At 37.9% G+C, this 26,434-nt stretch overlaps 1 protein-coding gene across 1 annotated transcript in view; it reads right to left on the bottom strand.

The window, feature by feature from the left end:
* The window catches only part of ephb4a (eph receptor B4a), a 46,476-nt gene extending 20,348 nt beyond the window's left edge, over positions 1 to 26,128 (bottom strand). Inside the window, exons 1-4 of the mRNA XM_082170927.1 lie at positions 25,121 to 26,128; positions 4,138 to 4,208; positions 3,763 to 4,044; positions 2,342 to 2,732 (exon numbers count right to left, since the gene is read on the bottom strand). Of these exons, the coding sequence (XP_082027053.1) occupies positions 2,342 to 2,732; positions 3,763 to 4,044; positions 4,138 to 4,208; positions 25,121 to 25,202 (826 nt within the window). The 5' untranslated portion in view covers positions 25,203 to 26,128. The remainder of the gene's footprint in view (positions 1 to 2,341; positions 2,733 to 3,762; positions 4,045 to 4,137; positions 4,209 to 25,120) is intronic.
* Between the last annotated feature and the right edge of the window lie 306 nt (positions 26,129 to 26,434).

Below are 26,434 nucleotides of genomic sequence, written 5' to 3'. Positions count from 1 at the left end.
GCAGAAATGTGAAGTTTTGTTCATGCACTTCCTAAAAAAACGTTTGCTTTATGAGAGGCATATGAACTCAGTTGTGCATTACAATAGTTCCTGTTAGTGTTTAATGCTAACACATGCAATATTTGTGTTATGGTTCTACAACGAAAAATTACAATGATCTAATTAATGTTTAATTACTCTAGTGCTTCAAGCCTACTAGGCTTCCATTGTAAATGGATTAATTTGAATATTTTGTGAGTGACAGGAAAGACATTTATCATGGAAAAATCTATTTCAAATAAATGCTGTTCTTTCTATTCATCAAAGAATACAAAAAATATTATGCTGTTCAACATTGATAATTATAATAAATGTTTCTTGAGCAGCAAATCAGCATTTTAGAATGATTTCTGAGGGATCATGTGACACTGAAGACTGGAGAAATTATGCTGAAAATTCAGCTTTTATCACAGGAATAAATTACATTTTTAAATATATTCAAATATAAAACAGCTGTTTTGATAATATTTCACAATATTTCAGTTTTCACTGTATTTTTGATCAAATAAATGCAGCCTCGATGAGCAGAAGAGACTTCGTTCAAAAACATCTTACCAAAAATCTTCCCGAACCCAAACTTTTGAAAGTAGTGTATGTCTGATCTATGTTTCTGCGGTCTCATTCACTCTTCAAACGATGGCAGTCATGTGTGCAATCACACTGCAAGACCGTGACCCCAAATTTTTGGACACAATGGAGACTAAAATTGATCAGAAAGACAATTAATCTGCCATTTGTGAGCATGTCTTATTAAGCGATCAAAGACTGGTGATTTCGCCCTTCGATGAAAGAAATCTTTTGCAATTTCACCACGAAACTTGTACAGTCGCTTTTGTACAAAAGTGTCTGCCACATGCAGAAATGTAAATGTACCCAGGATGCACAGCAACTGTAATGTAACAGCGAATGAAAATGTGTCCAGCCGTAGGACACTGATGAAATTCACAGTAATCCTCTCCTGATCTCTCCACTTCCTCTTTTCTCTAGTTTAAAGGAAGACCTTCATCTCACCTCTCTCACTCACTGTTTTCTCTCTTTCTCAGTGTCACAGTCTTTGTCTAATTCAGTCCCATCTGTCCTGTACTGTCTCTCTCTCTCTCCATCCGTGGCCTCTTATCAGAGCTGAAGTTGCAGTCATTGTCAATATAAACTTCCTCAACACTTATTCTTAAAGTAGACAGGCAGTGTGTGTGCGAGTGTCTCAACATTCTCTCAGGCTCTGTTCACAGCTGGTATTAACATGCGTTTTGGTGGATCGGATCACAAGTAGACGAGGGAGACACATTCCCGTTTACACCTGGTGTTTTAATCCGTCACTTTTGTCCACTTTCAACCACTTCTGTCCTGATTTCTCGAGGTGAGGGTCTATGGGCGGTAAATCTATATATATTTTTTTAGATAATTCAATCTAATGGACAAAATAAGCTCATGCAATTTACAGAACAGAACCGGAGACAACGGAAGAACATACGGAGAGCATCAGCTTTGGTTTCCGCTCTGACAGATGCAAGATCACGCCGAACACTGTGAGTCTGTGTTAATCAGGAATGCTGAGAGAACATTGTGCTTGGTACATTTTTCATCTTCAAACCAAACTTGGGTCTCTAGCCGACAAAGTTTAAATCCCGTCTGGCTAGAGCTCTTCCCATAATGTTCACGCATTAGTTCAGTAGACGGAGAGTAGACGGTCTTCTGTGTCTGTTTGAACACATTCGATCACATGAGCGTTTACACTACGAAAGCAATCCGGTCTAATGTGTTTTCCACGACCTCTGGAAGTGTTCGAAAGTGGACAAGCTCAAAAAGTTTTAGACCCCGTTTACACCAGTAATTGAAGACTTCAGATGCAAAAGCCTCTATGTGCCATCTGAAATTTTCTTCTAGAAATGATCATTTTTATCAAGCTTGTATGTTTACGTTCAGTTATTTCACTTTAATGGCAATGTAAATGACCTATTAATTGTCATTAAAGTGAAACTACTGAACCTAAATATACGAGCTTGATAAAAATGCTCATTTTAGAAGAAAATTTCAAATGGCACTTAGAGGCTTTTGCATCTGAAGTCTTCATTTAGTGTCGTCCACTTGTGATCTGATCGACCAAAACGCATCTTAATACCAGCTGTAAACAGGCCATCAGATTCATACTTTTGTGATAGTAAGTATATAGATGGAAGTGTATGTTCAGAATGGCGCATTGATGTAGTTTAGTTTAACTGAAATGTGTCTCTACAGCTCATCGTCTTTACGTCGAGCTCAAATCATCTTCTGAGAAGTCTGTTGTATTCCCTCTCTCTCTCACCTCTACACTCCAGATCTCCATGGCTGGCCTCGAAGCCCGGCAGGCAAGTACAGGTGGTGGTGGGCTGGTCCACCCACTGTCCATCTTCTCCACAGAACATCTTAGGCGGTCTGGGATTTGGTCCAGGCTGAGCTGCGTTTGCCACACACTGGCCCACTGCCTCCTGCACCAGCGAGCGAGGAACCGTCTCCGGGAACACGGATAGTGAGCGCGTGAGAGCCGGACACTTCTTAAAGAAGACGCGCACGGATAAAAGGGCCATGCACGCTCCCTGGGCCTGGAACGCCAAGTAAAATCCACGTTTGGTCAATGGGCCCAAACGCAGCGTTTTGATGTTCGACTTCTTCTCTCCACCCGCACGGAGCAAGAAGTCTGCGGCCACCGTGTCCACCTGATGGAAAACACAGATTCGGGAAAGACTGGTGAGATCCATAGAAGAGGAAAATCACAAATGTGATCTCTTTCACATCTCGATTTTTGAGTCATTCATTCATTAAGAGCCATTTACTCAATTGTCATTAATTTGCACTTCAGTACAATTGCTCATCGCTCTATTATATATTCAGATGACCTTCACTGGACTCATTATTAAGGAGTTAAACAAAACTGTTCAGAGATTCGCCAAGATACTAAACTTGAAGTGCACTTAAATGTATTGAATATGCACTTGTTGTGCACTTCAAATCTTAACAGTATAATTTTAAAAAAGATACTTGCAGATCGTATATTATTATTGAAATAAAAGGCCACTTAAGTGTACTTAAAGTACACTTTCAAGACTGTTTCATAACACTTAAAAAAGCGCAATTTGTAATAATGTCAAAATAAAAGTTTTTCTTCAAAGTACATTTGAAATCATTATGTTTTAATAATCTTTTGTCATGCTTTAAAGAAGTAAACGTGTTGACTGACATTAAAGCACTGGATAATAATTTTAACTGTAATGTTTGATTCAATATTTAATTTAGAGTTAATATATTTTAAATGTACTAAACTGCAACGTCATATATTTAATTATAAATACATGACATAAAAGTTCAGTTTAATTTAGTTAACTATAAATGCTTTAGTCAGTGCATATCTCAGTACACTACTGCCATATTTAAGACAATGAAAATAATTGTATTACAGACCATAAATACAAGACAATAGAATAAATTATGCAATTACATACTAAGATGTACTAATTAATAGGGTCATTTCGTAAAACACATTTTTCTCTAATTGCAGTCAACATGCAATTAAGTGTCTGAAAACATTACATTCAGTTTCTGTCAAAGTTCTGTAATAAGTACTCCTTTTTTTAAATATGCTAAAGTGTACTCATCTAAAATGTATATGAAATCTATGAAATTTTCCTTCCAGTAACGTTAATAACTATTTATGCAGTTTTACATTTGCGGTCGAGTGTGTATGAGCACCTTAGTATAAGGGTTCTCCATCCATGCGGGATGGCTTGCCGTCGCGTCATCCGTGTCACTCTGGTAGTAGTAAAGGTTAAAGGTCTCTTTGCAGGACCGGTGATGTGTGATCCGTGATGAACATTCGATCATGGTGAAGAGCAGCTCCACGTACACCTGAGACGCCCCTCGCCGGTCGATGAGTTTACTGCGCAGCCAGTGACTGGACGCACCGTCGGCCTGGCAGATCTGATAGGTCCTCACGCTGTTGTTCTTCTCATCCAGGCCACTGACCTCGTCCCACTGTGCACACGAGAAGTGGAGATCAGGCGTAATCATATACAGCTTGCACATGAGCATCTGCTCTACATGTAGGGTCAAATCGGCAGCTCTCACCTCAGGTTTACTTCGAGAGAACGTCGTCCACTTCAGATCTGATGTCTCAGTCTTTGTATTCATCAGGACCTCTGTCAAAACGGGGAGAAAAAATAAATACAGAAAAAATTAGATCACGATCTTTAATGTCTCCACCTGAAAAGAAGTGTGTTTAATGTGCACTTGTAGTGTACTCTTTATCTGTTAAATACTGAGAAATGAAGACTTATGCTTGCAGAAGACTCTGTGATTGCGCGTCACATCTAAAGACTTCAACAATATTTCAAACTGTACAGAGATTTGCCAACATACCCAAGATATCAATATGAACTCAGTGAAGTTTCCCTATCCATATTCATTTTATAATTGTTCTCTCTCTCTCTCTCTCTCTCTCTCTCTCTCAATAAAGAAGTGCACTTAATTGTATTGAATGTGCACTTATAAATGTACTTCAAATCTTAAAGTATATATTTCTTTAAACTGTACTTGCAGATAATGTATTATTAAAGGCCACTTAAGTGTACTTAAAGAGAGTACACTTTCATGACAATGTTTAAGTACGTTTTTAAAAACACAAACAAATATTTGCACTTACTTTTTACCTTAAAGTACAGAGTTATAGTTGTAATGCTCTTTTGTCATGCTTTAAAATAAATACACTCATTTTGATGTGTTGACTAACGCACTAAAGCACATGTAAAGTGCTTGATTATAATTTTAACAAGTATGCTATTACATACAGTCCTCATGATGCTTTTTTAACTAGTGTGGCCGAACCAGAAAGATCAGCTTCACCACAGAACATGTTTTTACTGAAGAACATCATAACTATACTAGTCCTCCAGCAAAAGCAGCGGCGAGCATCACAACCCATCGACGTTCATGCAGATCTGCGCTGTTTTTCAGCCCAGTGTGACAGAGCAACATCTGAGCAATAACGTTTTTCCTGCGAGCGCACAGAGGGCAAGGGAACTTCCCTGAGGTTTGATGGTTTGGTTATCGAATCATGGCCAACAGAAGCTTTAGCAAAAACAACTCGAAACTGCGGGTGATTTTCTCTCATCCTGACGTGCATAGCTCCAGGGAAACCGACGGACATGGGAACAAGGGCACAGCCTAATTTTACACTCACACACATATACAGTGACAATACAAAATCACTATATAGAGTTTCAACCCAGCGGTGAATGATGGTCATTTAATTACCAGTGAACATCCTTCCTTTCCGTTTCCACTCTCTCTGCTCCTGATTGCGTTTTTGCCTGAACTGGCTCTTGGTCATTACTTATTGATGGTGGTGATGGGTTTTAATCAGGCTTTCATTCAGTCACCCCCCCACCCAGCACACGTATCGGCCCCAGGGTTCTTGCTATGGGAGCTGTGCTGGTCATGTGACCACCCGAAGCCACCATACACAGTTCAAACCGGCTCCAATCACAAAGATCCTTTGATCTAAAAATACTCTAGCAACGAATAAATTTCTCCCTCTTTCCCCTACTGTTATTTGTTCAAACTCCTTTCTTTATTCGTGTCTCTAAGGAGAAACACCTTTATTGCTCTTTTTCTTTTTCTTTTTTGCATGTGCTTTTCCCATGAGTGTTGGAGTTTAGCATACAGAGATGGAATCAATGTGTCTCTGTCTGTATGAATCTGGGTCGAGACTTGTTGGTTTAGACCTCAGAGAAGCATCAATGACAAGAAGAAAAAGATTATGTTTGAGCCCTGATGGCCTTAGGGAGAAATGTTTAGAATGGATATTACATACTGTGCAGTGTATACTTTTTAAAATTGAGATATTGTGTGTAAAGCAGTCAAAAATAAAAAATGATTTCAAAATTCAGTATGCTACACTATCAGTACACACAATGTTTAATTCTGAGAGTACATTTTTTTAAATCACGATGAAAAGGACGTAGCGACAGATTTTTCGTATTGTGCTGAACATCAGAGTGATATAGATTATTGAAAATGAAAAAATGTGGTTCAGTTGTTGACTGGATGGAGGAAGATCTGAACGCAATCTTGCAGTCGATTGTAAGAAAGGTGCGGGGTTTAAGAGGACTAAATGATTGGAGACGTCCGCAAACGCAAAGAAGTCCGGAAGATCAAGTAATGACATTTTGATTAATGCAAATATTTGCTTTTATTAATTACTAAAAGCACACAGCAAAAACTACTAGCCTAACTAATACATTTCAAACGTACTAAAGGCAAGTGAACAATCAGTAATAAAATAAGAACAAATACACTAATTACAATTATAGATCAACAAAACACAACAAAGTTACAAATCAAGTAAAGTCTAAATGTAGTATTCAGGTACAGAAATGTAATTATTAGGCCTAAATATAAAATAACACTAAAGTGTACACTGTATAAATTAAATATGATCAGAGATTCATCTTTGTTAAAGCTGTGTTTTGTTATTTGCTTCACATTAATGACAGTCTAAAGAATAGGCTTCATTTTCTTAATGTGCCCCATTATGCTTTTTGGATATTACCTTTCACATAGTTTTTATTATCGCTGTTTGTGTTAGTAAAAGGTCTGCAAAGTTTCAAAGATCAAAGTACAGATAAATAGAGTTACAACAGAAGAGAGTTAAAAATCACATCAGACTGGGCCATCTGACCAATCAGAGCACAGCAGGCTCTCGGAGAGGCGGGGTTTATAGACACCGAATCCTTGAACCGTTTCGGAGAAAAGAGGTGATGCTTCATTGCATATTATGAGAAAAATAAAGTGTTTTTTGACCTTGTAAACCTGTTAGGAGACACCAAAATAAGATTAGGAGCCTTTAAAATAGCATGGGGCACTTTTTGTCTTTTCTTGTTGGTGTGAAACATAACATGGACATTCATCCATGAAGTTTGTGTGTATGGTACCAGGTTACTGAAGACTACGGTGTGTGGTGTGATAGATTAGTGTCTGTTTGACTGTCTGTCTGTGTGTGTGTGTGTGTGTGTGTGTGTGTGTGTGTGTGTGTGTGTGTGTGTGTGTGTGTGTGTGTGTGTGTGTGTGTGTGTGTGTGTGTGTGTGTGTGTGTGTGTGTGTGTGTGTGTGTGTGTGTGTGTGTGTGTGTGTGTGTGTGCGCGTGCGCGTGCGCGTGTGTGTGTGTGTGTGTCAAACTTCACCAGAGTTGGTTTGGAAGCGGACAGAGACTCATCTTTTCAGTGTCTCGGTCCACTTGTTTGGTGCACCAGGGTCCAGATGGCAGCGTTCACACTTATTCAGATGAAGCGCACTAACAGAGCAATCGCACCAGGGTTCGTTTTAATCCAACCAAACATGCCAAGTGTGAACACACCCTAAAACTAAAAAATTAAATCTAATTCAAAAGTAATGATACTTAAAATAACACTGGCTCTGGTTGTATATTCTGCAAACGTTGTAAGTCACGCAGGTATTTTGTGTGCACAGAAAACTAGCATACGCCGCACAGAAAACTAGCATACGCCGCACAGTTGACACACTGCATAACTAGCACGAGTAGCATGGTAGCACACCACTCCAAACACCTGATATGCCTCTATCTGTATGTATCTGGGTCGCAACTTGTCTTGGGGACTGGAAGCTTCCCGTTGTTGGTTTTCACCCTTAGAATCGCATCAATATTAAAAATCAAAATCAAAAACTGTTATTTAAGCCTGTATGGCCTCAGGGAGAAAACTGGCATGTGCTTTCACTCAGTGACACCTACACACGCCATCCATCTTCCAGACATTTCTCCCTCTGTCTTTCATTACTTTCCCCCATCACTTTTGCTTTTCCTGCTTTCAAATTCCTTTCTTGCCATCCGTCCGTTTTCATTTCTCTTCTCAATAACTCCGTATGTATCCGTCATACTCTTTATCTCTCCGTGCCTCCCTCTATCCTTCTCTCTTCTGATGTCGAGAGGCTGTGGACGGCTGATAACCGGCGTCCAGCTCTGAGAATCAAAGCGAGTGACGCCCGGGAGGATGAAAGAGGGATGAGAGGAGGACACAGGGCGGGAGCTTTTGCAGAAGAGGGCAAAAAAGAGGGAGAGGTGGAGGCCGAGGGATGAGGCACCGGATATCTGACGGTGATTTCCCACTGCGAGTTTTGCTCCGAGTTCAGAGGAAAAACAAATTACAGGCTCATCTAAATTAAAATGCACACACACATGAATCTCATGAAACCTGTCCACGACATGCCCAGGTCATATTTCACTAGGGATGGGTCCCGAAACCCGGTATTAAATGGCTAAATTATGAAAGATCACAGTATCGTTAAGCTACGACGTTACCGGTTCAGCTGTCGGTAATAGAGAAATTAATATTTATTAATTATTGCTATATAGTCATTATCTTGCTAATTCTATCTTGCCAGCCAATTCTATTTGCAATAATATTAAACCCTTTGTCTGTGATGCATTTTTGCTATTCTCAGTCTCTTCTGTTGCTAAGTTGCAGGACGTGTTTGATAGTGTTTCAACGGATCTCAAAACGCACGGATCGGATCATATTACGGATTTTGTGTCACGGATCAGATCATTATTCAGATCAACAGGAAAAAAAAAATTGTGTGGGGGAGGGGGGTAAATATTTGCTTTTATTAATTACTTAAAGCACACTTTAAGTACTTCGATATCACAGCAAAAACTACAAGCCTAACTAATACATTTCAAACTTATTAAAGGGAGGTGAACACAGTCAGCAATAAAAATAAGAACAAATACACTAATTATAATTATAGATCAACAAAACACAACAAATCAAGTAAAGTCTAAATGTAGAAATGTAATAATTAGGCCTAAATATAAAATAACACTAAAGTGTACACTGTATAAATTAAATATGATCAGAGATTCATCTTTGTTAAAGCTGTGTTTTGTTATTTGCTTCACATTAATGACAGTCTAAAGAATAGGCTTCATTTTCTTAAAGTGCCCCATTATGCTTTTTGGATATTACCTTTCACATAGTTTTTATTATCGCTGTTTGTGTTAGTAAAAGGTCTGCAAAGTTTCAAAGATCAAAGTACAGATAAATAGAGTTACAACAGAACAGAGTTAAAAATCACATCAGACTGGGCCATCTGACCAATCAGAGCACAGCAGGCTCTCGGAGAGGCGGGGTTTATAGACACCGAATCCTTGAACCGTTTCGGAGAAAAGAGGTGATGCTTCATTGCATATTATGAGAAAAATAAAGTGTTTTTTGACCTTGGACCTTGTAAACCTGTTGTAAGAGACACCAAAATAATATTAGGAGCCTTTAAAATAGCATTACAGGGGCACTTTTTGTCTTTTCTTGTTGGTGTGAAATACGACCTGGACATTCATCCATGAAGTTTGTGTGTATGGTACCAGGTTACTGAGGACTACGATGTGTGATGTGATAGATTATGGTCTGTTTCGCTGTCTGTGTGTGTGTGTGTGTTCGTTTATGTAATTACAGTGGACTATCTCCTGCTGTCTACTCTATCATTACTTATAATGGGGCAGGAAAAAGTGCATGTGTGTGTGTGTTTCCCCTTATGGCTCGCCTCAAAAAAATAGGTTAGACACAGCGAGACTCCAAAGTTGACACATGGATTATCATTCACCTGACACACACACACACACACACCTGTCAGTGAGTCTTTGGCCTGATATCATCATCAGCACCGGCTGCTGTTCTGATGGATTAAGCTCCCGGTGGCCAATTTCTGTCCGAGCTTGTTTTTTTGACCCATTTAATGCAGTGGTCCCATTTCCGTACCACATGACGCTTACTCTCTTTAGTGATAAACCTGAGTTTAAATGGAGAGATAAGTGGATTATTGGGGTGCATTTTTGGAGAAAAAGACCCCAATAATCTCATAAGCCTCATACTAGAGTTTCAGAGATTTTAATGTCTCATATACACTCAAGTTTGCCAAAATCACAAATTTTCATATGAACATTTGTCATCAAGTTATCTGAGCTATGTTATCCAGACAATCCAACAATTGTCTCTTATTTCCACTGATGAATTTTAAGAGGTCAGTAACAGGTAACTTGGTACACTACCGTTCGAAAGTTTGGGATTGGGAAGACTGTTTTTAAAGAAGTATCTTATGTTCATCAATGCTGCATTTATTTGATAAAAACAAAGTAAAAACAGTCATTTTGAGAAATATTACAATTTGAAATTTAAATTGAATTATTCCTGTTATTCAAAGCTGAATTTACTCTTCGGTGTCACATGATCCTTCAGAAATGCTGATTTGATGCTCAAGAAACATTTCTGATTATTATCCATGTTGAAAACATATAATATTTTTGTGGAAACTGTGATGCTGTGATCGTCAATGAATAGAAAGTTCAAAAGAACAGAATTTATTTGAAATACAAATCTTTTGTAACATTATAAATGTCATGTCTGTCACTTTTGATTTAATGCATTAATATTGAATAAAAGTATTAATTTCTTTCAAAAAATGTACTGACCCCAAGCTTTCGAACAGTAGTGTGTGTGTTTGAATAATGGGATATTTCCTGAATTTGATGATATGAATAAAGGCAAACAGGACTCTGTGTTTGTGTCTGAGCATGTTGGCATGTTAAGACGTGCGCGCGTGCGTGTGTGTGTGTGTGTGTGTGTGTGTGTGTGTGTGTGTGTGTGTGTGTGTGTGTGTGTGACTCGTTTGTTTCTCACCTCTGCAGTCGAGAATGAGTGTTTGTCTGCTTCATGTTTCTGTCTAGTTTATGACTGTTTTCTGTATGAGTGTGTGTCTAGAAAACATGCCAGCCCATGGAAATCTATTGCTCAGAGGTTGCTTTTCACCGCTCAGGAGACTTAATGGAGCTCTCAAAATATTTAAGTCAAACAATTGTTGATATACAGTAGAAGTATAAATCTGCTGACATCAAGAAAGAGAACAAGCTCACTAAGTCCTGGGAGATTTTGTTGAGAAATTTCAGACAAATTTCATATCTCTTATTTTGTGAGATCCGAGAACATAAACATTATTGTGATGAACTTAACTAGTGAGATTGCTAGGATATATTTTCCCAATACTTAAGCAAAAGCCTCCATTTGTTCTCTACTTGATCTCCAAGCTATCGTAGAGAAGTTTAAAGTGTTTTTCTAACAGGAATGTTTGATTGTAAAACACACTGTGGTACGTGACCTTGACTTGGATATCATGCCTTGAGTGTTTCCTATCTGCACTCCCAAACCTCTGTAATTATAGACACATCCTCACTTTCTCTCAAAGGTAAATGACAGAAGACCAGCACCGGGCTACAATTAGTCTTTCACTTTAATTAAGGAAAGGAGACAGTGCCAATTACTGAAAGAGAGAGAAAGAGAGGAGAAACTGAAAGGAGGGGGAGGGATGTAAAATGGAAAGGGAGAGGGGGAAAAAAAGAGGCCAAGGAGAAAGAGTGGCAGAGGAGAGATGAAAGGGAAAACAGGGATTAGAAAGAGATGGATGGAGATGAACAGATAGTGAAGAGAGATGAGTACTGTAGCGTGACGGCACGTTTGAGAGTTTAATTACTGAAGCACACCTGGACGACTGATACTGCCAGGGATGAACAAAACTACACCTTTGCAAAATCACTGTCTAAACGATACAGTCGTGTTAAAGTCAACAGGAGATCAGAATGGATCGTCTTATTCCCTGTCTTATCGCCAACAATTCCTCAGTTCACCTTATTCCAAAGAAAACCAGTTTGTCCTTGTAATCTTTCATCAAAAGCGATAACTTTTAACATTAATACTTTTAACATGAATACTTATTATGTAAATAATAAACACGCTGAATGTAATGCTTTCAGACAATCGTTAAATGCAATTAAGTTAAAATTGATTATAGTTTAAATTTATATTAAATGCAACTATCTGGAATTTAGAGTGTTTTTTGACCTACTAAAGTAGGGCATCTTAACTTCATAATTGTTTCTACTTTTGAAATATGGTTAAAGTGTGCTGCTAAATAAGCATTTGTGGTAAACCGAAATATACTTTAAATGTCATGTCTTTTCTTTAATTTCTTGCAATTTTGTACATTTGATAAATATTAAGTTTAACTGCAATACGGACAAACACATTCCAGTTAACATTATGATCAAGTACTTTACGTGTGTGTTACTCGACACATCAAAGTAAATGTACTTCTTTAAAGCATGATCAAATATTTATGAAAACATAATGATTTAAAATGCACTTTAAAGAAAGTACACTTTTAAAAGTTTACTTACAGTTTTTTCCAATTGCTAACACACTAAACTGACATGCACAGCATAAATATTAAAACTGACACACAGAGCAAAACCTCTTCTCAAGTCTCCAAAAGTCTAAACACATTTTCTGCTTTACACACATTTTGCAATTCAAAATGGCACTTTGTAAAGGCACTGAACACGGTTCTCTGCATAACACACAAAAATCTGACATAAAGTCACATGTTTACCATTTCAAAACACTGCCATTCAAAATGACACTCCATGATCTGATTGGCCGATACATGTGTCACCTGACCAAACACCTCAATGCTTCATTGTTAACACTTTCAGTTTCCTGTTTTTTTTGTGAGCATATTTTTGTTCAGTCCAATGTAAATATATCCGCTGTGCATATGTTGCACTGACTTGTTTGGTGAAAAAAAAAAACATTAATGTTTCAACAGCATGTGTGTGTATCTGCAAATATTCCTGTGCATGTGAACAATCTGAAGAATTTTCTACAATTTGAACTATTTTAGTATTATGGCAAAGCATGTTAAAGATGAGAGTGCTCTTCATTATGCCAACAGTGTGTAGTTGGTTAGACAAAAATCTGCTAATATGAATGAAGTGTGTGTTTGATAATGCTAGATGTAGTTTTGTTTGCAGTGCTTCATTTTGCATGATATATGAGGTATTTTGCATTTTGGGTGTGTGGTTTTGTGAATTATGTAAAGTATTTTGATAAAACCAGCCTAGTTTGCAAAATTGTGTGTTAGCAATTGGAAAAAACTGTGAGTTAAATGTTTGTAGCAGTGGAGCTTTTGAAGGGATCAATATAGAGAATACATTTTTAAAGAGGTTTTAACATGCTAAGAGTTACTTTTATTAGCTAAAAATAATATAATAGTCAATATAACTAATAGAAGATCTCACTAGTCGACTTCACTTATCAATTAGCCAGGGACTGGACAAAAAGTTGACCATCCGATTATTAGCTTCTATTCCCCTAAGAAAGAGAGCCAACCAGTAAGATAACTTTAATATTTTATTTGGCTTACTGAGCTATGAAAAAGCAACCTGTGAGCATTTACACACACACACACACACACACACACACACACACACACACACACACACACACACACACACACACACACACACACACACACACACACACACACACACAAAAAAAAACTTACCAAAACAAACAACCTTTCTCTACATAAGCATAAGCCGACCAGCCTAACTCACTGAAGCGATGAAACATCTGCAACTTCTCAAGCCATCTCATGAAAACAAGGCTTTGTCTCCCATGACCACCATGAGAAATAATTAGCTTCTGTTTTTTTCTTCTATAGCGTCGTTGGACAGGGACATGTGAAAGGAAAGTGGACCGCTCCTAAGTCCACGCTAAACAAATGAACAATCCTTCTCTCGTCTCAACTCGTTTACATACTTCGTTTGGCTGACGCATCTTTGAATGTGGATTCGTTTCCTAGCATTCAGCCGATGAGCAAACACACACTAGACAGTGTTTGCACTTGTATTGCTGTTGGGGGAAAATGAAAGAGAGAGAGAGAGAGAGAAATACAGAAATTGTTTGCCTTTTGACACACAAAAAATAGTAAAGCCTGAAACATTCTCTATGTGTGTATGCAAATGCTTGCCAAGTGCATTGAAAGCGTATGTCCCTGTTGTTCATATTTAACTCGTGTTATTGCGTTACTGTGGCGATGGCAAACTTCAGTACTTACGGCCCGAAACAACCCCGCAGAGATTACATATTTTTGTAGGCCGACCCGGAAGTTAGTGATGAAGTTTAATGTCCCGACAACCTCTTTAGTCCCATTGAGATATTTATTAGCCTTTTTCAAGACAAGTAAAGCACAGGGGGTATTACTGATGTGTTTTATGATGTAGAATAAAACGTGAAAATATCTTGAGCTTTTGTTCACCACAGACGTTATTGCAGGCATTTACCAGTCAAACCCATTGACTTCAGGAAGTGCTAACACTCGGGTTTTGTCTTACACAAATACGTCATCTCTGCAGCCCTACATATGAGTTTGCTTCAAATGTTTGTATGATAGTATATGACCTGAAACAGTACACTGATTATTGAAGAAGAATCTCTGCTATTGTGTGTGTGTGTGTGTGTTGAATTCACTTCCATTGGATTAAGTATTTCATTTGGAAGGAAGATACTTGAAATCAAGCTTGGGTAGTTAGAATCATTACAGGTCAGACCTAAATAAAGTATGTTTTGGGCCTTCACTGTCAGAAATAGGGGTACAGTAGGAGTCCATTTCTGTCCCCCAAGATACAATCTACACTAACTTACCCCATAGGGCTTATTATCGGACCTCAAGGTACATTTATGTACCTTTTTGAGGGTCAAAAAGCATTAAAAGGTACATATATGTACCGTTTCTTTTAAAGGTTAAGGTACAATATTGTACCCTTGAGGGTTCAGCCCCAGTGACAAGCCATTGTACCCCTAAACACCTTAATTTCTGAGAGTGTTGAATGTTTTTCTTATCTAAAAGAACACCCATGTCCAAACATCATACTATTATCGTAGCATATATGTACACAGCATCTGTTGGCTTATATTATCTGTGTAACGATCTACATTCACCTAAATGTGCATGTATACAGTACTACTGTATCCCAGACGCCAATGCGCTGAACTTGACATTTCCGGATGTGACGAACCAACATCTATTTCTTGATTTATTAATCAGTAATCAGGTAAAAGTTTAATATTTTACACACAAAATTGTATAAAATAGCAAAAAAACTGTTCAAATATAAACCAGTCCGTATGCAGTGTATTCTGAGTGCACATATGCTGTAAACTAATATTTCATTCCCAGCATAGCCAAGGACTTCCTTTGCAATCTGTTGAACTCTCGAGCTCTATTGATGTGCAGGCCATCAGCGAACATCACAGCTTTTATTATCATTATATCCCCATATGGCTGCTCACACGGTACATCATGAACACACACACACACACACACAAACTGACCCTTAATCATATCCACTCCAACACACACACACATTGAGTAAGTGTCAGTGGCAGCCAGAAGCCGTGCTGGTTTGATTGGTGTGTGAATAGAGAAAGCAGACTGTTCCTGTCTGTTGCACGCGCACACACACACACACACACACACACACACACACACACACACACACACACACACACACACTGACCCAGTATAACCCCAGCAGATATCTGATACATAATACACTCTCTGCATGACTCTCCTCTTTCAATCTTTTGTTTCCTCCATCTCCTTTCTTTCCTGATCCCTCAATTTCTTCCCCAGCTTTCACTGAAGATCAGAGAGCGAAGGCAACGTGTGCTTATCCAGAACGAATCGAAAATCTCACACTTATAAAAACACATTATGCATTATGACTTCGCATACTGACCTCTTCAAGTCGTGTCATGTGTGTGTTTATTTAGCTATTCTTTGGGGACAAACTTGTACCCAGAAGTGATCTAAATATGATCAAACCTCCCCCTATGGGGACTTCCTAATTTATCAAAACAATGTTTTTGTTTTAATTAAATGGAAATGGGATATACTTAGGGTCGGAGTGAGGTATTCTGTAGAATTTATAATTAACTTTATATTAAAAACAATTCTGGCATGCCCTCATTGAGCTAAATAAATGTGTACACACGTCCTCGTCGTAGCTTTTCTGAACTATAATAAAGCAACAACAAATTTTCGTTGCTTATGGGACCGTTTGAGCCACAAATATTAATAAAATATGAGTTGCTTTAAACTACATAAAAAACATTGTTAGACCAACAATGGGTGTTTCCAATTGGAAAATTTCCTGAACAAGAAATCTGAAGCCACCTTGATTCATTTATTGGATGAATGAGGCATTTTAACAAACACATTTAAATTGACAAAAGGTTGAGAGAACCGAAAAACATGAATGCATCACGTTGCGTAGAATTTTTGTGTTCTCTCAACAATTCCTTTTTAACAGGGTGTGTATGGAAACACATGTGTTTGTCAATGCCCACACTTCATCTGCTCCACACACACACACACACACACACACACGCACACACACACACACCTGACCTGTTTTAAGGGCACTCAGAGACCATAGTGAGGAACATTTAGTAATGTGTCTCTGTTTTTCATTATCTGTCTAAACAAAGGGTCTTCATGATTAAATTATGCCTGCGGTTTATCTGTCAACGCATTAATCAGTGTAATTAATTCACAAGGACCTATGTTCATAGTGTTTAATGTGATTTACCAAAATAGGACGTGTGCAACATTCACATCAACCAATCCATTTTTTACATTACGTTTAGGGCAGCTTATGGATTTAAGGCAAGACGAAACATGTGGCTTAAAAAAAACTAATAGATATCACCATACTTTCCCTATAGTCGATTAATCACGGTACATTAAGGCATTTCTTTGTTATTCAAGTTTTCTGAAATGATTTTTCCAATTACGCATTTCTATTTAACTCTTTCCTCGCCATTGACAGAATTTCCTGGCTTTCCATGTTTTCACTGTTATACTGTAGGCGGTGTTATTACACGTCGTCTGAAAGAGCACAGAATCTGGTTTATTTTAAGGTGTCATTGTTACAGTGTAATTATATATTTAAGTACTGTGTAATATTAATTAACTACATGTACTTACTATAAGGTTAGGGTAGGATTAGGATTTGGTTGAGGGCTATTTGCATGTAATTATGCATAATTTACTGTTATTACTATGGTGAGTACATGTAACATATGTAACAAAGACACTGTAAAATAAAGTGTTACCCTGAATCTTCTGATCGAAACACAGGCGAAGAAGAAGCAGAAACAAGTAGTAGAAGCATTGCTTATGCACGTTGTAGTCTTTAACAAAAAAAACTTGTTTGAAATGTTGCTTTTTTTAATTAAAGGGGTGATGAACTGAGAAATCAAATTTTCCTTGAGCTTTTGACATATAAGAGGTCATCATCATACTATAAGAATATCCTGTTTTTCAAAGTGGGGATCTATGACGTCAAAGGGTATCAAACCCCGCCTCCGCAGAAGAAGATCAACGCCTACTTCAACACTGCCTGTTTAGCCCCGCCCACCGATTCACGCATTACACGAAACTCATTATAATATGCAAAACTGTTATCCAATCATAGCAGTGGGCGTTTACTTCCAAGTCTTCAATGCGTGCGGCACGCCTATAAAAACCGAGCGTTTCAGGAGCGAGGCTCAAAACCAGGGAAGAAAAATAGCCTATTACTTATTCATTTTGATGTTTTTTAATCTAATATGAATAAGTAAATGAATAAGTTGACATCAGAAAACAATATAAAAAAATGTAAAAAGCCAGTTCATGACCCCTTTAAACTTAGCCACATTCGTGTTGCTAAAAAAGACTGATAGAAGCTGGAATAAAAAGTTTTTGTTGTGTGTTTGTTTATAAGCAGAGACTCTGATCTTTCTTTTGATGTATTGCATGTTCAGATATTCTTTCATGCAACAAAATATTCTGGGGGCCATGAAAGTTTTTTGAAAATTATAAAAAAATGCTGGCGGTGGCAGACAACTTTCTTTTTTTTTAAACGCTGTCGGGGAAACTGCACTAATTTGCATAAACTTCCAGAACAGAAATATGAACATTGGATAAAGCCAGGTTGACGACATATTAGAGTTAAAGGTTTTTACAAGGAGGATTTTGGATATCTCTTAAATTATTATCACTCCCTTAATCAGAAAATACTGTCAACGGCCAGAAAAAAACTAAATCCCCATATTTTTAGGAGTGCAATCAAAAAAAAAAAAAAACCTCTGTAAAAAACCTCCAGGAATAAAACTAAAGTTTAATTTGAAATGTAAAGTGCTTGACGTGGAGATTTCTGGCTCAGTGCAGGAGAAAAAAACTCAAATGGGCTTTAATGATACCTATTGTAATTGAATCTGCAGATGCAAATAGATAAAGTGTAATAAAATAAACACTTAAATGTGTATTTTGGACGTTTTCTTTCCACTAGTATAAAAGAAAACAAGTTATGGAAGCAAAATAGCCCATTGGCTCAATCTTGACCAGCACAAAAACAATGTCTTTGCCTGGAGTGTCTTGCCTTAATTAGCATTCTTATCATACACACAAATCACAAAACACAACCAGTAAAGATGGATCGGGAAAGAAGAGGGAGGGGGTCGCGCAGGTATACAGGACAGAGAGAGAAGGAGAGCAGAAACGGGAGGAACGTGCTGTGAACTGCAGAGAAGACGAATGGCTTTGAAGGTGCAGTCCCCGGCGGGGAGGGAAGTGGGGGAGAGCAAGCTCGGGAGAAGCACAGAACAGGCTCATTTTTGGGGGGATAACAGAGATCCCACACTGGGCCGTAATGGGAGAACTAACACACGGTTCAGAGAAGAAAGCCTGTGCTGTGTTTGAAAAGTATGTGATATATACGACAAGATTAGTGGAAAAGGTTCATATTCCTAAACACATAGTGTATTCCCTTATGAAACTTGCAACTGGTTTGCAGATTTGTAGATGTACGTGATACAATTCTGAGAGAAAAATTGGTCAGCAAGTAATGTGTTCATCCCACGGGTAACTAAGAGATAAATAGAGGTGTAATGATGAATTGAAACAGGATAAAAGACGTCAAGATGATTTTGCAACAGGACAAGAGATTTTAACTGTGTTTTTTTTAGTGTTTAGTGATACTAAAAGTGTCTTATAGTAAATCTGCAGATTAACCAACCAGTGGATATATATAGGATTTTCATAATCAAAAATGCTTTTTTAGTTTGATGTAAGAAAAGTGTTTGGCAATTTAGCTGAATGCTCTGGTTTGGAGAGAACAAATTCAGAGTACTAATATCTCTGAAAGAGCAAACATTTTGGTGTTCTCAAATATTACATGTCGCACAAGCCAAGCGTTTCGGTATATTTATATTAGGTATATTTCAGGAGCAGCAAAACTGCCTGAGCTGCTCAATGAACTAATACCAGATCCAACAGTTCATTTCTATGAAGTCTGTCTGACAGACTGAAAATGTGGAAGTGAAGGGATTATTTCAGACGGGCATAACGGCACTCCTTTAGGGTGAAGAAGACAAACTGGCTCTGGCTCTGGCAGAACAACAATACTATCAAACAATCATAGTTTCAAACCTATTCATGACCCTAGCCATACCACAAACCTTATAGGTAGATGTTCCAGCTGTTCCTGGCTGATAAGAATGATGTTCCAGGACTGACAATCATATGTTATACTCGACTAAATGGTGTTAAAGTGAAAATTCTGTCATCAATTACTCACTCTTGTTGTTCCAAACCCATAAGACTTTCATTCATCTTCAAAACACATTAATATATTTTTAATGTAACCTGAGATTCCGGTCCATCTATTGGAAGTCCATTCACCCAAAACTTTCACAGTTTAAAAAGTTCATAAAGAGATTGTAGAAGTAATCCATGTGAATAGATTGCATTATAAATGAACAGATTTTTATTTAGGCTTTCATTCACATATAAATAGTGATAATCAAGCATACATATTTAATGATCTCTATGTATGTGGCTCGATCAATGGATTAAACTGCTCGATATATACGGATTTATTTTACAATCTCTCTATGAACTGTTTGAAATATCAAATATTTGTTGGAATGGACTTTCAACGGAGGGACAGAAATCTCTTCATTTGCGTTTCAAAGACAAACAAAACTCTTATAGGTTTGGAATGACATCATGTTGAGTAAATGATTACAGAATACTGAAACTTTCTGAGTGAACTAATCTTTTAAGTCTGGCACAAGTTGATTCGGTTTACACAAGTTGAAACAGACCCGACATGTTGACTAGAGGAAGAAGTAATCGTCAGTGGCACACCTAACTTCAGCAAATATTATTATTTTTCAGAAATATCTGTACACTGTAAAAAGTTATCAGTTGACAACTTAAAAAAGTGAGGAAACACTTTTTTTTTATATGTGGAATTGTTTAGTTCACATAACTTAATTTTTTCAATTACGCATGAAATTCTTGATAATTTTAAGGCAACAGGTTTCCTTACTTTTTTTAAGTTAAGTCTTTTTTCTAAAGTCACTTTTTACAGACATCCATAAAACAAGATAAAAGAATTTGCCAGTGAGGTCAGAAAAACTTAATTCAAGATTTTCTGAAAGCAAATTTGATTGTTACATAATTTTCTCCGAGGATTGCACTTCAAGGATATTTAGTCATTTTTTCAGTTAACAAGACTGGAAAAAATAGTTCAGGACATATTTTTGCAGTGTGTGAGGGTTGCCATGATCCAATCAGGGCTGTAAAGTGTCTCTAATCGGCTCTATGGGTTTGGTTTGAATCAATCCTGGACAACTGCTGGAAGAGTGAGGCAAGCTGGAATTGGTTGGATTACATGACCATGATCCTTCCAAACCTTTCTATGCAAGTCTATACAATGAAATGTGTCACCACATAAATGCCTGCCCACTTACAGAAATGACCCACTACATTATTAGAGTTCCTCTATCATCTGATCGGTTCTCTTCCTGTTGCACTGATTGTGAAGGGTTAAAGGTCTCCTCTCATGCTAAATGGTGTTTCTCAACCGCTTGTAGAGGCGTGTAGGAGGGATTCAATGATGGTGACAGAGAGAAAAAGGATAAAAAGAGAGACTCTTATGCTGTCAGCCCCTCATCCATCAGGGCGGTATTGACACTGATGCACTGGCTGAAGAGACATGAAAGAGAGAGAGAGCGAGAGAGAGAGTCCAATCCCAACAAGAGCTGCTTGAGCTCTGTTATCATCCTATCAATCTGCACAGTGTTTGGATCAGCAACCGGGGCAATGCCAACCACACACTCAAACACAAAAACACACATTTGAAAAAGTTGAAAAAGGATTCCTTCCACATGAAATCCGCCGTGCACACACACACAGGAATCTCTCTGGGTTTGAGACAAACATACTGTTGAAACTCTGTAGAGAGTAAAGGTGCAGGATTGATGATTAGAGATGAAGCGCAGAGCTGCAGTTTAAATCTTCAAGCGGCTAATCACAGGATTAACAACCAAAGAGAGAGAGAGAGAGGAGAGCGCTGCTTTAAATGCAAATCCCCGTCTTATAAAAATCAGTTCCATTTAATAGGATTTCTGGGGAGGGATGTGCATTTCTGCAGCGGGAGAGGAGTAGAGGAAACTTCACCACGGCCAAAAAGAACGGGTGAACCTCAAAAAGAAGAGGAGAATTTCTTTGCATCACTACACTTAATAAATTGGCGTGGAAATAATTTTAACTCAGAAATTGCTGATAAATTTAATAGACAATCACAAAGAAACAGACAGTAACGCATTGAATTAAACATGAAATTCTAAATTAGATAATAAATAAAATGCACTATTTTGCTATTTTGAACAATCTTCTTTCTAAAATGTGTTGAAATACACAGAAATACCACTTAAAGGGATAGTTGACCCCAAAAATGAAAATCCTGTCATCATTTACTCACTCTCAAGTTGTTCCAAACCTGTATGAGTTTCTGACTTCTGTTGAACACAAAAGAAGATTTTTCTCACTGCTACCAACGTTCTTCAAAATATCTTCTTTTGTGTTCAACAGAAGAAAGAAATTCATACAGGTTTGGAACAACTTAAGAGTGAGTAAATGATGACAGGATTTTCATTTTTGGGGTCAACTATCCCATTAACATGTATGTTGAGAAGGGCACATGACAACTATTCTTACTATTACTGCCGTATGAAAACTGTACACAGTGACAGTAAGCAAGTTTCTTGTATGCATTTAATACATAGTTGACCATGGTAAAACTGAAGCTAAATCCCATGATTGGACTGTAATCAACTCTTGCTTGTAGTGTGGCCATGTGATAAGAGTGTAGCTATGCATGAGAAGTTCACTGTATACCGCTTCACATGCAGTTTTAAAAAAACAGAAGACAGTAGACACTGCATAGTACACAAGTATTCCATTCCAAACATAGCAAATACATGAGACTGAACACATGTGCGTATAACAGAGAGAGACACTCACAGATGAGATGAGTGAGACAGTGAGAAATATGTGCATAAGTGACAGAAGGTGAAATGGATAAGCTCTTTTTTGCTCCAGGGTAACAGAAGACGGAAGACAGAAGAGTTCCTGAGCTCTGACCTCACATGAAAGCCATTGTTACCTCTCTCTCTTTTTAGCTGATATTTCCTCACAAAGGGAATTAGAGATCAGTGCAGTGATCCTCACAGATCTGGCATTAGTTTAATCTCACACAGGGGTTTGAGTTACTACAGAATCAAATCCAATCTCCCCCCTGCTGCTTCTGTTACTGACTTCACCATATTAGTCTTTACAACTTGCCAAAGCAACCCCTCCCCAACCTCATACAATTATTGGGTACAGTTAATGAGTTGGACATTCATTTGAGCAAAATTCTGGTGTGATGACTTTGAAAATTGAAAATGACTTGCCAAATGAGAATAAAACGACACATAAAAAAAGAAAGAAAAATTGTTTTCATTATGGCATACAAAAAACTAATCATATCACAGATAGGGTCTACAAACGGTCACAAGTCACAACATAAGTTGCTTTAAAACATGCTTGTCTTTAAGTTTTTCATCATTTTACAAGAATAGTTAATTGCAACAAAACAAAAAAACACATAGATACAACAGTAAAAGAGAATTTTCAAGAGAAGCTCAATGTGTTAATAAAACAACAACAACAGAAATTGTGGGAATAAGCAATCACCAATAAAGCAAGTAAAGTAAAGAGATTAAATTAGAGTTGCTTTTTAAAGGTAACTGACAACAAGTTTCCAATGGAAGCTTGTTTCTGCCACTGAATATAAAAAAGGTGATTGCGCCTCTTTATCTCGCAATTTTGACGCCTTTTCTCTTAATTGAATGATATAAACTCGCATTTGTGAGAAAAATTGTCCGAATTGTGAGATAAAAAGTCACAATTATCTTTTAAATTGCATTATTCTGTAGTGGAAACAAGCTTCTTTTAATGTCACAATTCTAAGTAGAGACACCAAGACGAATATTCGAGTAATAAGAGGTTTCATTTTACCGCGAAAAAGGCCTGACGCAGGCGCTACACAAAAAAGGAAGGGGGAAAGTTATCTTTGTTAGGCCCTACTTAAAAATATAGCAAGGCTATATTTAATTAAGTAATACAAAATACTGCTTCGTGTAGCTACAGTACATTAAAGTTCTTAACTCAAATAGCATAAAGAGATCTCTTCTGCAGTCTCCGTTCCGGATTGAACGCGTTGCTCACTTGAGAGCGCAAGCTGCGGGTTTCTGACACTCATCTGCTAATTACCGCGACAGAAATGCGTCAATAACTCATTAATTGGACAGCGTTGCTGTTGGAGGAGCATCACCTGTGCGTGTCTGTCACACAGGTCGGTTAATTGATTTCGGCAAGCGGGGAGCAGGTGTGTGCACAGCGCCATATAATGCGGAACTAATCCGAATCGTCCATCCGCCATCGATTAAGCAGCCTGCGGCAAACCGGTAGACTTCCAACAGGTATGCGTGAAGTCACCTTTACCACATCTCCTCAAACTCAACTTTCTCTGTCTTTTTTCCATTGCAGGCTGAAACCTCCATGAACAACCATTCATCATTCTATTGATCAGAATGACTACTTATTGAGGTTACTGGATGGAATGTCCCCCGACAATTACAGTACTCAAATTTCTATCGACCCAAGACGTCCATATATCGCCCATCCTCTTTGTAATTTAACATGTGCGTGTTACTTGAGCTGCACTTATTGTGCCTCTGTTTGATCCACCCAATGGCAATTTTCAAAGGACAGAAGAAGACAAAGGAATGGCTTAAGAATGAAATCAATGTTATTAAGTGCATAGTCTATAGTGATTACAGGAGCATAGTAATTATATTGATTATTAAAGAGCACTTTAAACGGGGAGATGTGAATGCAGGGGTGTAGCGACCATTATAAGTGCACTTCTACGTTGTCTCCACTTTATATTCGCTCTTTCTAGGAGATAATTATTACTTTTCAAGTGACACCCCGATCCAACACGTTTGGAGGAGTCCCTTTGTATATAATAAACGGATTAATTTAAGGATAAATAAAACAATAACAAAACCAGTCTATTCAATTGTTCCTTGCATCAATAAAGCTAAACAAACACGCCAACTACAACAAACAAAAGCGTTTAATAACTCTCAATCGCACAGTGCCTCTCCTAAGTAATAAAACAGACCATGTGTAATAAATTCAGTATTTAGCCTATACATAACCCAGAGCACTGCTAACTAGCCATTGAATACACTTATGAATGCTTTCTCAGTCCTGAGCTTGTAAAACATCAGGTCAACATAATCCCACATAGCACACTATAGGCCTACGTCTTCTAGATGTATTTTTAAGAGCGCTTCATCTGGAAAATATCTGTTGTGTGTTAACATCTAATAAACATCTTTTAAAAAGCAGTTTTACAAATTGTAAATCATAAACTTCTGACATCTTCTAAATGTCTATAGGCCTATAACATCTCACATGAAACATCTTATAGACGTAGGATATTGCAGATGTGCAAACACTCAAAAAATGTTATCAACGCACATCAAATAGACATCTTTGCTAGCTATGTGTGCTATCAGGGATGGCCAGACAAAACATTGCATGCATATTAAATAAAATAAAATTGCTCTTGTTTTATATAGGGCTTTAGCCCATAGATCATTGGTTGACATTAAATGTTATATAACACTTTTATAGAGCAATCCGTCTTCATCTTTAAGGAGCCAACAGGTAGTTGCGTTTAATAAAATGAGTGAGTTACCTTCCTCCGCCACTGATTTGAGCAGGAACTCCAGCAGGATAATCCAGAGCACGGACACATTCCTGGAGAAGAAGAGCTCCATCGTGGAATCACGAGTGTTTCACTGGGGAATGTTTACAAAGATGGGCAAACAGTGTGAAGGTTCAGGAATCGTCAGCTGGGTCTTGTACCCATCAGGAATGAACAATCGCACGGTGGGATTCTTCACAGTACAGAGAAAAGCCACCAAGTCACGAGAGGGGAGGGAAAAACTTTTAACTTCAGACTATCATATGGAGAAAACGAAATCAACTGAATCAGTGAAGTTTGTTATAGAAACACAAATTCAGCTGATCAACATTTAAATCGATAGGTTAAAAAAAAAAGAGTTTAAAAATCACTTATAACTTTGTATACTAATCAAATAGCAAAATAATGTCCATGTCTTCAAATACCACAAAATCTCCCAAACGACCTCTTTATCTACACGCAAACATGTGCCAGTTTTGCCAAAAACATACGGAGTAACAACATGCCGTTCTCTCGGCTGTGCGGAACCCCTTTGTGAGGGGTGTCGGTCGACTTGTCCTAATTTTCCCCTCTAAAATGGGATGGCTTTTTAAAATCCACCAATTAAAACAAATCCGATAGGCCACTTCGTTCACGAGCAGTGAGAAATAAATGTTCGTATTCGGCTGGGGTTTAAATCACATCGACGTCCTCATCCAACCACCGAATTCTGATCTCCGACAGTCAATCCACCACGACCTTAGTAGCCGATCTTTAAAAACATAAAAATCCTTTGAAATAAAAGCGATGTTTGAATGCAATCATATGCCAACTCAACGAGCGAACATCGTGCTGATTATCCGATGGCGAATGCGTGAAAATCGCGGAGTAGTTCGTCAAAATAATCGCGAAACCCGCGGCGAGCGCGTTCGAGATGAGAAAAAGAAATCTCGGCAAATCCAAGAAGTTGGTACGATGTGTTCAGTCCTCAGCTCGCAGCAGATGTGTGGTCAATGCGACTGGAGGAACAGTCTCCTCCTCTCAGAGCACCTCCTCCACAAGCACCCCTCCACTATAGGACAATTCACCATGCCGGACACAAATATCTATTGGAACGAAAAATAGCCGACATACGTTTATGATAATATTTTGTCCGTCTTCTCTGGTCAGTTAGTTAGGTCGTTGTTGTATTTTGGGTTGTGTAATGTTGCACATTTTTCATCTTGAAGTTATGCTCTGTGATAAATAGCGAACTGTTTAGAGAGATCTTTACATGGACTTTTCCCTTTTCACAAAACGAATAGTGTTTTTAAGAAAAAGTCCAAT

Source organism: Leuciscus leuciscus, assembly GCF_965113295.1.
Source record: "Leuciscus leuciscus genome assembly, chromosome: 5".
Taxonomy (NCBI): domain Eukaryota; kingdom Metazoa; phylum Chordata; class Actinopteri; order Cypriniformes; family Leuciscidae; genus Leuciscus; species Leuciscus leuciscus.
The sequence above is the reverse complement of the archived record's forward strand: the minus strand, read 5'-3'. Positions and strand labels throughout refer to the sequence as shown.